The following is a 16,235-nucleotide window of genomic DNA, read 5'->3' as shown; positions in this document are numbered from 1 at the left end:
ATAGGGGGCTTATACAATTTTAAATCGCATCGGTGTGCATCGGGTGTATGGCATGCGATGCGATTAAAAGTCGTGCGACTTAATATCGGGGTCGACGTGATAATACACAAGTACCGGCAAAAACATATGTAAAACATCTCAAAATTTGTGAATAAATGCAAAAAGCAGTTAACTCTATTGCATCAATGTAAGTAACATACTGTAGTTTGTAAAATTCTGTGTGTGTGTCCCCATAGTTTATCTATCTACTGTATCTATCTGTCTATCTACTGTATCTAATCTGTATAGCATGTACAAGTATAGCGTACATTGTTATACTGAATGTATTATTGTGGGCTAGTCAGATCCCAGGAAACATAGAGGGCGTTAGGACCAGGATGCAGGGTTTGGGAGTGTCTGGCAGTGCTGAAGTTCTGTGAGAAGAAGGGGAGGCAGCGGCTGCCTATTTACATCTGTTCATCAGATTTCAGCGTAGTATCACAACAGAGGCTGGGATCACACATCTGGGCTAGTTTCCTTACCAGCAGCTGGGATTAAATGATAACACTGTCCCAATAACAGAGAATACTCTCTATGAGAAAATGATATCTTTTATTTTTGCTACCATGTGAAATTTCATTGAAGACCTTTTAACTGAAAGAAATCCCTGGGATGATTGTAACTTTTTTGTTGGTTCTATATATTTCTTTGACTGGAAGGAATTTATCTGAGGAGTGCTGGTTGGTTTAGAGGGGAAGAAAGAAAACAAAATATACACAGGAGGTGCATGGGGAATGCAAAAGAGAAAGACGGACCTGTGTGGGAATCAGGGAAACTGATCTGGAATGAAGATAATTGCAAATACCATGACGGTGTGTGTTGTACTATGCAAGGAGAAACATGTTGAGGAAGAGGTGCAGGTCCTTGCTGTGCCAGCTGCAGATACTGGTGTTGGGGCTGGTATTGGTTTTGTTACTAGTCATGGTGGCTATGTTAGAACCAGAAGTCCAGAGTGAGGACAACTCCATTTATCTACATCAGCATCAGGGTGATAGGATAGTATGGGCAGGTGTGGGCTCAGTGATGGAGCAGGCTGAGGAAGCAAATCAGTATAAGGTGGAGATCTTGTCCCCACTGTCCTCTCTCAGGGATGAGGAACTGCTTGCCATTGGGATGTCTGACCGCAGGAGACACCTGAACAAGATCAGGAGAAACATGTACAGGATAGTGAGACAACCTAGGAGGAAGAGTGAAGACAATACAGCTATAGCTACCCAGACACATGGACACATGGAGCAGGCAAAGAGTACACATGGATTTAATGAGGCTGGAAACCAGAAAATCCCTTTACACAGAGTAATACCTGAGGGTCGACATGCACTGTGAGTACACATTTACATGAAAGCAACTGTAATACTATTATTCAGAGGCAGGTGCCATCTGCTGTGGAACAGTTAGTCTCAGACTAGTTCCAGGGCAGCTGCTGAGAGCAGCAGGCTGCTTGTACCTTGGTATAACAGCAGTGGCGTAGCTTGTGTAAGGCAGCCACCGCCACTGCTTGGGGGAGCGGGGGCTGCGTGGGCGCCGGCTCCCGCACGGAGAGGCCAGACAGATGAGCCGGGAAGCTGAGCAGGGAGGGAGCAGAGAAAAGAGTGTCCCACCCAGACCCAGTACACAGTACGCTACACAGACAGCGGGCAGTCTATGTCTCCCGAGCCCCGCTGGAAGTTGTAGCGCTATGTGCCGGCGGGGCGGGAAGCGCTGCTGACTTTGAAAAGACTGAGAATTCTCTCAGCCAATCAAGAATGCCAGCGTCGCATTCGTTATTCACTTTTACTTAAGTATTACATACATGTTCAGCAAACTATGTAGATATACTATACCTACTTTGTATTTATTAAAATTTAGATGTAGTTCTGTGAGATGATAGTTTGTTTGCTTCCTCTTTCACAATTATTTTCATTATCATCATTTTATAGTCATTATTAGTAACAAACAGTAAAACAGTGCAAGTATTCCTTAATGATGACGCACTCCTACATGTGTGCAATGATATAAAATTATGCATGTACTTTACTGGGATTTATTTTGTACAATGCCTTTATTTAAAAAAAAAAAAAATAACAGATGGAGAGCATGCATTAACATGCAGAGGATATACAGGGTGGGTGTAATACAGGGGAGGTGAGATTGTAGGTAGATGGGTGGGTTACACTAGATACATCCATGGGTGACACTAGACCAGCCACTACAGGAGACCGGGACTTGCTGCCTTCTGGGACCTTATTGTTCCTAGCACAGTCTAAATGAAATAAGTTGTTAAAAGTTAGCAAGTACAGTAAGTGTGGGATGTGCTGCGTCTTTAGCAAGTTGTGTCTGTGGTTGGAAATGTTGGGTAAATGACATATATAACAAATCTACCTATCCTTTCTGGAAGGCACCGGGTCCCTTAACTTTTTGGGTGAGTACCAGACCGCAGATCGAAGCATATATATATATACATATATATATATGTATATACACTAGGTGTTTCATCGCGCCCTACAGGCTCTCTTTACACCATCGTAAGGGGCTTTGCCCCCTTAACCTGTAACCAGGGACATGGGGAAGGGGAAATTACAGCCTCCCTGTGTGGTCCGGACCGTTCCGGTTTTTATTACACCCCCGAACCATGCAGGGAGGTTGTATTCTCCCCTTCTTCTCTCCCTGGTGACAGGTGTCAGAGCAGCCCCACCGGACGGGACACCCCCAGCAATGCACCCCCTGGACCCTACAAGCTCCAGAATGACATATGACCAGTCCGGTTTTTACCCATATCAGTCCCTGCTCATGTGGGGATTTGTTTTGCTGTCAGAATCTAATCAATTTACCAGTTTGCTCTTGGACTGCAGCTGCAGGGGCCCATGTCCCTGCAAGAAATTAGCCCATAGAAACCATGACATATTGCCACAGCAAGCAGCGATGAGTTTTACTTACAGGGGGTAGAATGCAGGTCTTGATAAAGGGTTTCAGTCAATGGGTCAACATGCAGTAGGTTGACAGATAGAAAGGTCAATTGAGTCTAAAGTCAACAGGTACAAAAGGCCTCGACAGGAAGGGCCAGAAAAGTACTCAGGTAGGAGACCCCCAAGGAAACCCTGGTGTGGGATAAGGGACTAGATATTCAAACAGCAGAAGCTCAGGAGCCGCCTACTGCAGGAGCTGTCACTATGGCCCTTATTCTGATCGGTGCGGATATTCCCGAATTCTGACGGTGCGGTCCGCACGCCACGCTGTGCGGCAGCGTGCGGCCATCGTCCGTAGAAACGCCCACGTGTCCTCCGCATTCGGACGGACTCACTCTTTAAGAACAGGGCGTGTTTACGGACGACATACAAACCATGCGTGTGCGGGGGAAACACTCCGATTCTGCACGGTCTGACCGCGTATGCACGGCCTTCCCGCGTCAGAACGGACGCGAACCGGCCACTACGCACAGATGCGGTGTACTTACGCAAAAAAACAGACTACTGTTATCTGAGTTCCCAAATAGATCACATGACACACTTAAGCAATTATCAAACCACTTTGAGCACAGATTGTTGCTCCTGGTCATCTGTTATTTAGCTAATTGATCCTTAAACACTTACAAGCACTATACATTAACCCTAACATTCCCTATGTGGATAAAAATGTTATCTACCCTTTTGCTGTGTACATATCTAAACATCCACATGTTTGTGTTTTAAATGGTTTTTATACTTTTAATGTTAAATACTAAAATAACACACAGACAACTTCTTAAACAACGGCAAACTTTTATTAACAAAAAAAACAAAATTGATTCAACATCAGTCGTCCAGCAGCAGGACACAGAGGTCCTCCACATGAGCGGTCATCCGCCTCAGGTCCTCCCTTAAGCTCATGAGAGCCCCTCTTACTCCCTGGGGTGGCTCCTGGTAATCTGTGTGCATGAGAAAGGGGGTACAACATTAATTATGCTACTCACGTACACCTTGTACAGTCAATCCTAAGTACCTACACCATGAGAAATCATACAATCAAAAAAGCCTTATCCACTCTTGTATGTAATGTCATCAAATATATGATCATGATGCTGCCACCACACACACACACTTGTGTGACAAATACATTTCACAATCTATATATCAAAAACACAACCACACTTGAGGATCACTCACACTTGTCCTGACCAAAGACTCCTCACTCAACTCAAAACATACACCCACTACAACATGCCACATTGACCCACACATATATACCTGCATGTTACTGCTTAATAGTTAAACTGCATGATAGATAGATAGAATAGATAGAATAGATACCACAGGAAAATGCTAGGCTACTCCCTCTTCCCATTACTTCATGATTCCTTGTCACATTTGCCAGATAGGTGAAAGTGCAGCACTAATCCGCTTCCATACACCAAACAATTTCTAAGGTCAATCCATCATACATAATACCTTACAAAAATACATGACAACAACACGGGCACACTGGCTAGAGGGGTGCCCATGCAAACTGCCCACTTGGGACTCCTGTATAAATCAGGCCTGGCCATATTCCATTGATGTTTTATTGTTGCTTCTATACAAAGAGCCTCCATAAATAAACACTCATCACCTACATGAGCATCCAGATTGCACGTTTGCAGCATGACCCTATAAGACCAAAGTGTGTCTGTTGTTTCCCATTTTTTGGGACTACTCTTTACTATATTATAGGAAAATTGAATCAGCTGTGCGACCTAACAAACTGTACCTAACTCATTAATGAAGCATTATGTCTACTTACCCCTGCCAGGCAGCTCCACCAGGTCCTCATCCTCCACATTGGGAGGTGGTGGCACATCGTCGAGGGGTAGGGGCACCTCCTCCTCCTCCACTTCGACCTCCTGGCCGACCTCCTGTGCCTCCTCCGTGTCCTCCTCGGAGACAAAATTCTGGGCCTGTGTGGCCTCCTCAATGTCCCCCTCCTGGGAGGCCTCCTCACTGGCCACCTCCTGTCTGTCCGCCTCTTTGCCCACCTCCTGGGCCTCCTCACGGGCCTGTCTGGCTCTCTCCCGCACTGTGGGTTAAACAAACAAAATGGGTGAGTGTCATTTGACTTTGAAATTACTCTAACAAGTACATCTCATAACCACATTATATATGTGTTATATATCACAAATATAGTATATGGCTTTTCGATGTCATAAACACCCAATTGACCTCATGTAATATTAATATTAAATAATGTTAAAATGCAAACACTCACTGGCCTAGATGCACTAGCCTTCAAAAGTGATACAATGTAGAGTGATAAACACGCAGTCAATCAGATCATTCCTGTCATGTCACAGACTGTAGTTGTAAAATGCCAGGTATGAGCTGATTGGCTGCCTGTTTGTTACTCTCCATATGAACAATTTTGAAGCCGACCGAATCCTGGCCACTGTCATTTATTTGTATTTTGCGAAAATACTTACAGCGCTGCAGACGCCGCCTCAGAGCCTGCAGACGCTCCGGCTCCCGCCTCCGCAGGTCGGACCATCGCCTCTCCAGTTGGGCGATGGTCCTCCGCACATGAGTGCGGGCGAATATGCGGCACCAGGCCGCAACATATGCCCGGCGCTTATCCCTATTAGAGATGAAGGGGCCTGCCTGCCCCAGTCTCCGTTCCATAACTGCCACCAGCGAGAGCAGCTCCGCAGTGGAGAATGGTTGTGCTCGCTGGTAGGCAGCCATTTTAGGAATGGCACTAATCAAACAATCATGTGCTGTCATTGGTTGGGCAGAGTGATATTTGGTATTAACTTTATTGTTCATTTTAACACTAACAGCGTGTATGCGCCCGAACATACGGCTAACCCATTGCATCGCACCCCCATCCTAAACACACAGTCTAAACTAAGATATAAACACATTATATATAATCTATAACATTCACCAAACATGGGTATAAGCATATTATACCTATTTTATAATGAAAGCTATGCAACAGAAACATAGCAAATAGTGGCAGACCTTTTCCCAAAATTAGGCCATGGTGCATTGTGTACACTTACCTTCTACTGGGCCATACTACAGAGGTGGAATGAACATTAGCTAGAATCCTGGCTGATTTTGGAGTGCTTTCACATGTGATTTGGATGCTAGCACTGATTACTTGTGGCTAAGTGGTGGACTGGATTGACATATGGAATGGGTAGTGTCAGTTGTACTACATAGCAAACAAGTGCACAGTACAGAAGTACATTCAAATATACATTGCATGTCTGACCTCAGTTGTATTTGGTCATTGGTGTTGGAATCTGCATTTAGCAAATAAATCAGACTTACTGAGTTTGCCAGGTTTTTCGGAAATATTTTTCAACACCAAGGGGCGGGACGTATGCGCCGCACAGTTGACGCTGGCGTACGGGACGCGGCCGTACGGAACGCAGGTTGCAGCTGATTAACGCCAATTACAGAAATCCTAGAAAGGCAAACACTTGTTGCAAACATGGCTGTCTCAGAGTCAGAGGAAGAGCAGGTGGTGCAGAATCTCTTGTCTCGCATGGAGGCCAACACCACCTATGTGCCCCTCAATCCAGAGCACCCAGATGGCCCATCCACATCAGGCCAATCAGCAGCAGGGCCATCCTCAGCATCAGCAGAATCATTGGGAACACAGCAGGTGGCTTCCCAACAGAGTAGCCAGGCCAGCACTTCAGGTACAGCAACCGGTGGCAGTGGCAGTGCCCGTGCCCGTGGCCATGCCCGTGGCCGCAGTGGGGCAACAGAGGAACCAACCACAAGAAACATGGCATATGAACCGCGGGAGCTTGACATCCTGGTGACCCGGGCACGTGATTTAATTGAGTGCCCAGCGGTGAAGTTGACACACACAAGGAGATGGAAGATCTGGGAGGAGATAACGGCGGAGATTAATGCAGTGGCTCCACAAGTTCGTCAGACGGAGCACGTTAAGAAGAGGCAAGTACATGTGTGTTACATTTGAGTAGGACAAGTCCAGTAATGTTAACATTCAATATTAGATGGAGTTGGTCAATGAGTGTTCACGTTGCTTGGAGCCACAGACATGTTGGCCATGACATAGAATTGATAGTTATTGGAGGGTGACTGTTTTTGTATCTTCTAAGGGTTGGTTTGAAAAATGTATAATGTAAGTTTGGTGTCAGTAGTCACATGTTGTATTATGTTTCTGATTGCAATGGGTGCTACATCAAACATGAGTAGTTACATGTATTAATATGTACACTTTGATTGCAGGTGGCACGACTTCAAAGGCAACCTCAAGAAGAAATTGACCCAGCGGTGGGAACACAGCCACACCTCTGGGGCTGGCCCCATGCCATCCAAGCTGGAGCTCACCCCCCTGGAAGAGATGGCCCAGTGCTGTATAGCAGTGGAGGAGATCCGGGGGGTGAGCACTATAGACAGCGAGTCCCCAGCGGAAGTGATGGCTTCTACGCTTGAAGGTAATTATTTGCCAGGCCATAAGTAGATGTTTTGAATTTGGCATGGAATGTGTGGTAATTGGTAATTTCTCGTTCAACAGCATCCCCACCGCTTGGTCCAGATTCTCTTGAGGAGGCCGTGGAGTCTGTGCCACCTGGCCCCAGTAGCAGGCCCGTGCAGCAGCCGCCGGGATTGTCCGCGGCTGAATTGTCCATGTGGGGCCGTGTGCTGGATAGTATTGTGCAGCAGGGAGAGTCTGCATTCGAGCGGGTGCGTAGGGCCGAGGAGGTGCTGCAGGGTTTGACCACCAGCCAGCAGAGTATTGCTGAGAGCCTGCAGGCTATGAGTGCCAGCCAGCAAACTATGAGTACCAGCCATCAAGCTATTGCTGCTAGCCTGCAGGTGCTGGCTGATCAAGCCCTGCGGCAAAATGACCTCCTCCTCCGCCATAATGAACTTATGGTGGAGCTAGTTACCAGCAATAGGGCCCTAATGTCACCCGCTTCGGGTGCATTACCAACACCATCACTCCCTGCTGCCAGAGGGGGAAGAACATCCACCCCTTCACCAGCATGTGCTCCACATGAGGCACCATCTGACTCTGGCCGTGGACGAGGCCGAAGACCTGCTGCACGTGGCAAGGAGCCTGCCAGGGGCACACGTGCTCGCAAATGAACTTGTGTCCCCATTAATCTCCACCGTTATGTCTTCCCAAATCTTCCATTGAGCTGTGTGTGTCAGCATCCTGTGTCAACATCCGTGCCCAGGGTCACCACATTTCCCCGCGGTTCAAATGTCATGTTTGGTTCCCCTGTTGCCCTGTTTCGGCTACCATTACTGTGTGCTGTACTTGAAGTGTTGTTGCTGTACTTTTGTTGTGAAGCCACCTGATGTGTTCCTAATGATTCTGCTGTGGCTATTTCTTCTATATTATTTATTTTTTGGCCTGTTATGGTCCCATTTGTTTTGTGTTGTTTTTTACATTTTTACCAAAGTGTCATTAATAAATATTATTTTGGCCCCACAAATGTCTGTATTAATTGATACATGCAGAAGTGCCATGTGTATTAGTATCAATAATATTAAGCTGTGTTCATTATTTGCAGTGTAAAAGTGTGTGACAAGTGCAGCATGTAATGTTCCCTTTAAGCTGCATGCTTCCAATTGTAGCAGTGAGAAGCGTGTAATTAACAAGTAATGGGTAAAGTATGTGATTGTATTGGGTTCAGGTGACATTGGTTGAGGTGCGTCCGTCCTGATTAGGCGTTCCGATTGCCTAGCGCATGACCGAGTGGTGTCCGCAAAGCAAGAGTAGCCTTTTGGACACCGCACATTTCTTCCCTTTTTGTTCGCGTGCATTCGGCGTGCTGTCCGAATGCACGCCTACCAAAATATGTGTACTCCCCCGTGTCCGCCCATGTTTCCGCCCAGTTTAGCCCATTTTGAAACTACGCCCCTGTGTCATTCCGCATGATGCCCATAACACATCCATATTGGCCGAATGATTGCGGTGCACATTTCTGTACGGTATTAGTGAGAACAAGTACGGAGACCATGCGTGGCACATGCGCGTCGCGTTCTCCACGCATGCGCAGACGGCTAAAAAACGCCATCCGAAAGAATTTGGAAGAGTACGCACCGATCAGAATAAGGGCCTATATCTTTTACTCAAATTCTTTCTGGTAAGGATGAATATCTGAGAAGTGGCCGGTGGGATAACGAGTCCCACAAAATAATTGAAGGGTTATTTTTAGCAAAGAACAAATACAGTAGATTATCCAGGGACAACAGATAAATAAAATATTCACCTTTTTCAACATATGGTAAAGATTAATACCAATTGATGCGCCATATCAATGGATTATTAAAGTGTGATATACTGTATTGTAAAAAATAGATCATTAGAGCCTCTACACACTATCTATGTAAATAAATTATCTTTGATTTTTTTCCTTTGTTTCACTCTTCCTGTATATTTTAGAAGTCTAAATAAAAGTTACATTTTAAAACAATCACTATCCATATGAAATAGGATTTAAAGGGTGCGCCCAAAAATTTTCTCAAAGTTTTGTTCATCTACCATCCAAGTGAACCGTGTAAAGACCGCAAAGGTACACATTTACACTATTTGTGGTCACTGGTGATACAGTAAATCATACCAGATGACAACCAAATAATTTAAAAAACTTAGGCAACCTTTTTTGTGTTGACCATTTCTGTGTTGATTAACTGTGGGGTATTCAATCCCAGGTGAAATATTCACCAGAGCAATTCGTCTCGCCCAATTTAATCCCTGTGTAGATTTTTTTGGCCTGAATAAAACTGCGTAAATTGGAGAATTTGCCACAAATTCATGTGCGGCCATTTTCACCCATGCTGTCCCCCCCCCCCCCCCCCCCCAAAAAAAAAAAGTTAAAAGGCATGGGCTGAAAATGGACACAAAAAAAAAGGCAAAAACGCCCATGATTGAATACTGATAAGTGAATCTTTGTTTTTTTTTTTTGCTTGTTGAAAAACTCGGCCAAGATTGAATACCCCCATTGACTCTTTCGACCTTTTGTGCCTGTCTATCCATTTTCCGGTCAACCTTTGACCATGTTGACCTCGTGTAGCTGTTGACCTGTTGCATGTAAATCAAATGTAGATCTATTGCACCATAACGTTGATAAAGATGCCTCCTAAAGTGAGAGAAGAGTAGTGGTAGAATTAGCTGTCCAAAATGCTTTTTGGGTCACATAATATATTTATTAATATTATATAATATTAAATGGAGCAATAGGAAAAAGGAAGAAACAAACGACAGGAGAAAAAACATTCTAGGAGTTAAAAACATTGTTATACTACAAGGTAAATAATACATGTTTTCTGCTTGATACAGATGTCTGCAGCAAATGTATAATGAGGATTTTCCTACAACCAGTGTTATTATCTCCTTCCACAATGAAGCATGGTCTACGCTCCTGAGAACTGTGCACAGTGTACTAGACAACTCGCCAACAAAGATCCTAAAGGAAATTATTCTTGTGGATGATCTAAGTCACCAAGGTAACCTCTCTGTAGCAATTAGGCTTAAACAACAACTATTACCCTGTAATCATTATTTTAGTTGATGAGGAAATGACACCAGCAACATCTCAAACTAGTGATTACAATCCTTTTATAGAGGCGTACCATAAGTTTTCCTCACAAATACCGTTACTGAAAATTAGAAAATTACTCCTTTTACTGGACAGGGTAATTTCAATGATCCTACAGTCTACACAGAATAATATATAGATACAATGTGAGACAAAAAGTTTTTTGGGATATTGGACATTTCTGGATTTTGGAATAATACTAAACTGGATCCACACTATAGAATTATCTTTTTAATTTGGCTGGTTGGAACGAAAATCTGGTTATTGGAAAATGGACAAAACAGTCATTTCCATATATTGGTTAAATCAAAAAGCTTTAACCAATTTCTCTGAATGATGATTTATGTCTGTTTCCCATGTTTGGAAGCAAAATCTACATTTTCATTTGCTTCCAAAAATTACCAGATCTTCATAGTGTCCGTGAGTCTCCGAAACACTGCCATCTGCTGGCAGAGAGTGAAGCTACATCTCTTTCTCACACATGCACAAACACAGAAGGTAGCAGACTAGCTTTGGAAACTTTTGCTTTGAGCGGGCTTACTAGTGTATATATATTATACACACACACATATACTGTACACACATGTATTTCTTCTTTTCCTTACAGAAGGATTAGGCAGAGAACAATCATTTTTTTTTTCTAAAACCCACTATACTGGGCTACAATACTACAATAATCACTTAAAAACATGTTGCAGCCTAAATTGTGTTGTATGCTATCAGCCTCCTGGTACAGGTTGTTAGGTTGACAGTCACTGGGTAGACAGTCAAAAGGTCCACCACTGTTGGTCAACAGTCAAAAGGTCGACACATGAAAATAGTTGACATGCGATGGTCGAAAGGTCCAAAAAAAAAAGGAAATGTCGGCATGGTAAAGGTCAGTATGTGAAAAGGTCGACATGAGTGTAAAAAATGTGTTGTCTGTGTTGGCATAGGTCGACATAGACCAGGGCTGGGCAATTCATCTGCTCGCCATGCTTCAGACACGGTGCCTCACTGCGCTTGACACACTATGTTATTCTCCCTCTGTGCCCACTGGGATGATCAAGTATGAACAAGTCGGTTTAAAAAAAAACCCCAAAAACATGTCAACCTTTTTTCATGTTGACTTTTTTCATGCTGACCTTTTGCTTGTGTCGACCTTTTGACAATGTTGATCTAATGCATGTTTACATTTTCATGTGTCTACCTTTTGACACTGTCCACCTAATGACCGCAACCCGTTCCTCCACCCGGGTATGGATCATTAGGTCTACATGAAGAAGGTCGACAAGCATTAGGTTGACACCATTAGCTCGACATGGGTCTAGGTCAACATGGGTCTAGGCCGACATGGGGAAAGGTCGACATGGGCAAGGTTGACATGGGGTTTTCACTGTGTTTTTTATCCGAATGTCAACACAGTCGACATGGACACAGGTAGGAATTTAGTGTACCGCATCAGCTCGCTTGGCTCACTGTGCTCGCCATGCTTCAGGCACGGTGCCTCGCTATGCTTGGCACACTATTTTATTCTGCCGCCACACTCTATTGGATGTTAGGGCATGAAATACCACCTAGGCGCATGTCGGCTCAAAAACAGTGAAAAACCTCATGTTGACCTTTTAACTGTCGATCTTGCCCATGTCGACCTAATGCTTGTGTTGACCTAATGACCTGTTGATCTAGACCCATGTTGACTTAGACCCATGTCGACCTAGACCCATGTCCACTTTTCAGCATGTTGACCTAATGGTGTCGATCCAATGCTTGACGACCTTCTTGCAGTAGACCTAATGACCGTATCCCCTCCACCCCATGGCAGGATGTACTGTATGTTTTAGTGATGTGCAGTCACAGGAGGCAGAATCATACACATCATGTTTTGACTGTAAAATGATTAGACTAATTCAAAGAATATATTCATACTTTATAAATATAATCTTCTTATCGGTTTTATATGCAAAACTCACCAAATTTGCCAAGGAAAATACTGGGACCGTCAGGACAGACCACAGGTGAGGCTGCTATAGGATCAGAAACTGGCTGGAGCTGGGAGAGGGGTCGCATTGTGGCCGATAATACTGCAAAAATACACAAGGAGGAGGAACTATCAGATCTGACTCGATAAGGGGTGTGTGTTTTGATGCCGACAGTGACAAGGTAACAGACTACGATTTGATAGCTCTTAGCGAGCATGTAGCAAGAAGTGGCTGGAAGCCTGTGACGGCAAAACTGGAGACAGCCTGGTAGCTGGCAGATAGTGACAAGGTAGTTGGATGTGGTTTGGAAGCAGCAAGCAGGTAGCAGGAAGCAACTAGAATCTGGGCTATGACCATAGGCGTGCGTAGCACATTTTATTAGGGGGTGCACCGTCAGTGGTGTGCCTAGCACCCCCTATTGGGCATGTCTAACATTGCCCATTGGGTGTGTCTAACATCGCCAATCAGACGTGTCTACCATCATCTATTGACACTCACTACAGTATAAAATGTTTCTCAGTCACACCATAAACTCCTCCCTATTTCAGATTGAATCTTCTAATTACTCTGTGTAATAGGACATGCAAATAAAGTCAAAAACATATGTGGATGGCGCAGGTATGTAGTGATATGACAATGGTCTCTAGTACAAGTAATAATGCCAAACACACATAATTGATTGATGGGTGCTCCTTTACTGGAATACAGTTCTAAAAATCAAAAGTATTTGGTAAGAGGTAATGCTGGTATTGCTAGCAGCAGGAAGGTGTTCATAAGGATGGGTACAGCATTAGGGGGTGCCTGTGCACCCCTAACACTCAATGTGCGCACACCTATGGCTATGACAGAGGTTCTGTTGTCAGCTGAAGACAGCAAGAAGACAAGCTACCACAGATGCAGCAACTGGAAGCCGGAAACAAAGTACAGGATGCCTGGTAACCGCATGGAAAAGCGGTGGTTGCTGAAGGCAACTCCTGAGTTTGAGAGCAGGATATTTATCCCTTCTGCAATGCATTAACTGGCAAACCAACAGGGTGGTAACTGTAATCTCAAGAGTGAAATTAGAGGTCTATTGTGAGAATTCAAATGGAGAATACTGAACCACTGCAAGCAGGGAGCTAAGGAGTTACAGCTGTCAGAACACTGGGCTAGAGTCTCTCAGGTGTCTAATCAGGGAGAGCTGAGCATAGTTTCACACACAATGATTCCCGCCTAAGTGCACACCAACAGCAGGATGTGCTAAGGTAAAAATGCTGTAAAACATAATTTTCGGGGTGCTTACCGCATTTTCAAATGTATTAAGACCCAGCCGCCGCTTTTTCGCCCACCAGGGTATCGCCACCTTTAAGTTGTGATACATTATAGAAGCCTATGGGCTTCTTAACGCCGCCTGCCGCAACCTGCCAACCCCCCGCCGTAGATGCCGACCGCACTCCATGGGCCGGCATACCTCCGTCAAACTCTTTCTCCCCCTAGCAACACAGCCCGAGGTCCTTCTGGCTGCAGCGGTGAGGAGGAGGCACCCAGGACACCTGCTTCCCATCCAGGGAGAAGAGATGAAGAGGCACACCACATCACAGGTATTGCGGGGGGCTTCCGTCACCACATTGCGAGGCTAATCGCATATGCTAGTACATATGCGATAGCATCGCTGCAGTGGTGTGGCGAGGGGCAGCAATGTATTTTAAAACATCCCGCCCTGAATGAATCCAGGCAGAATACACTGAAATACCATGAAACTGAAGAACAGAAGGAAAAACAGCCAGGTTCATTACACATGTTTTAGTGTATTATTGTATAGTGGGCTCCATATCATACTTGCCTACCCTCCCGCATTTAGCGGGAGACTCCCGCTTTTTGCAGGAGCCTCCCGCTGCCCCGCAAACCTGCCCCCACCTCCCGGTTTTTGTGGGGACTCCTGCAAAGTCCTTACTGCGCATGCGCGCGCACGGATCCCCGGGGGGCGCCGGGCGCTGCCTGCACGCTACTACATGACAGCCGGCCGAAGTCTGTGTAGCAGAAGGAGCAGGAGAGCCGTCAGTCAGAGCTTCCCTGCTGCTGGCCCCGCCCACCCACTCACAGAGTGAGTGAGCTCCGTGCAATGCTCTTCGGCTCTTCCTGCTCCTGTCACCGGCTGCCATGTGCTTCATCTACCACAGTGCCAGTTCCCTGCTGCACCTCCCAGGAAGGGACAACACAGCCAGGTGAGTGCTGTCCTGTGTACTGGGGGAGTGAGGGGATGTGTGTAATGTGGCACTGTGGGGCTATGTGTACTAGTCTGGGGGAGGGGGGCTGTAATTACTGTGGGTACTCTGTGTAGTGTGTGTGTGGGGGGGGGGGAGACTGTGTAATGTAATATGGGGGGGGGGGGGGCTGTGTATAATGTAATATGGGGCTGTGTATAATGTAATATGGGGGACTGTGGGGGGACTGTATTATGTGTATAATGTAACATGGGGGTACTGTGTATAATGTAATATGGGGGGACTGTGTAGTGTATTATGGGGGGACTGTGTAATGTAATATGGGGGCTGTGTATAATGTAATATGGGGGCTGTGTATAGTGTAATATGGGGGACTGTGGGGGGACTGTGTATAATGTAACATGGGGGTACTGTGTATAATGTAATATGGGGGGACTGTGTAATGTAATATGGGGGGCTGTGTATAATGTAATATGGGGGGCTGTGGGGGGACTGTGTATAATGTAACATGGGGGTACTGTGTATAATGTAATATGGGGGGACTGTGTAATGTAATATGGGGGGGCTGTGTATACTGTAATATGGGGGGGCTGTGTATACTTTAATATGGGGGGCTGTGTATAATGTAATATGGGGGCTGTGTATAATGCATACTTGCCTACCCTCCCTCATTTAGCGGGAGTCTCCCGTTTTTTTCAATCCTCCTCCCGCTCCCTTGCAAATCCCTCGGTTCCTCCCGCATTTTTGTCCCCTCTCCCAAAATGTTTTACTGCGCATGTGCGAACGGCATGTTCCGTGGGCCACCGCGGGGCTGTGTGGGTAGCCATGCATCACTGGGCAGCAGTAGCAGCGCTGAAGTGAGCGGCAGCAGCAGTGCGAGCGGGAGCCGGAAGCACCAGGAGCAGGAGGGCAGCGGAGAGGAGGAACTGGGGTGCGGCAGCAGCATTGAACAGTGGCAGTGAGCCGGAAGCACCAGGAGCAGGAGGGCAGCGGAGAGGAGGAACTGAGGTGCGGCAGCAGCATTGAACAGTGGCAGTGAGCCGGGCAGCGGGAGCAGGAGGGCAGCGGAGAGGAGGAACTGAGGTGCGGCAGCAGCATTGAACAGTGGCAGTGAGCCGGGCAGCGGGAGCCGGGAGGCCGGGAGCAGCAGTAAGTATAACATTGTCTGATTCTTTAACCTCTCTCCCACCCACTAAGCCTGATCCTCTCTCCCACCACCCCCGGGCCCCGACTGGCACCCAATACATGCTCCGGTACTTATGTATTATCTGGGCTCCCATGTTAAATGAACCCCATTTTTTCATACCCCTACTATCCAACTACGCATGGAGTTGATTTTATATAGTGTGGCGAGCGCACGCGGTCTCATAAGAAAAACGGGAGCCCAGATATTACATAAGTACCCATGCTACACTCCTCCTGTCATGCTCAGTAATTTACTAGCTGAATGCCTGCCTCCCTGATTATTCCAACAAGGGGCACTTACCTATTGCTTTAATATTTGATTGTTGT

At 45.9% G+C, this 16,235-nt stretch overlaps 2 protein-coding genes across 2 annotated transcripts in view; one reads left to right on the top strand and one right to left on the bottom strand.

Moving 5' to 3' along the window:
- Positions 1-430: 430 nt before the first annotated feature.
- Positions 431-16,235, top strand: part of GALNT15 (polypeptide N-acetylgalactosaminyltransferase 15) — a 34,620-nt gene continuing 18,815 nt past the window's right edge. Inside the window, exons 1-2 of the mRNA XM_083188798.1 lie at positions 431-1,361; positions 10,300-10,466. Coding sequence (XP_083044924.1) covers positions 880-1,361; positions 10,300-10,466 — 649 coding nt within the window. The 5' untranslated portion in view covers positions 431-879. The remainder of the gene's footprint in view (positions 1,362-10,299; positions 10,467-16,235) is intronic.
- LOC146079815 (uncharacterized) lies at positions 3,774-9,996 on the bottom strand. The gene is made up of 3 exons (XM_083186457.1): positions 9,957-9,996; positions 4,774-5,046; positions 3,774-3,922 (listed from the first exon to the last, which is right to left on the bottom strand). Exons 1-3 carry the CDS (start codon positions 9,994-9,996, stop codon positions 3,810-3,812), a joined length of 426 nt encoding a protein of 141 aa, XP_083042583.1. The 3' UTR covers positions 3,774-3,809.

The sequence above is a fragment of the Crinia signifera genome, chromosome 5 (assembly GCF_055691185.1).
Source record: "Crinia signifera chromosome 5, ASM5569118v1, whole genome shotgun sequence".
Taxonomy (NCBI): Eukaryota; Metazoa; Chordata; class Amphibia; order Anura; family Myobatrachidae; genus Crinia; species Crinia signifera.
Note: the sequence above shows the minus strand (reverse complement) of the source record. Positions and strands in the feature narration are given on the sequence as shown.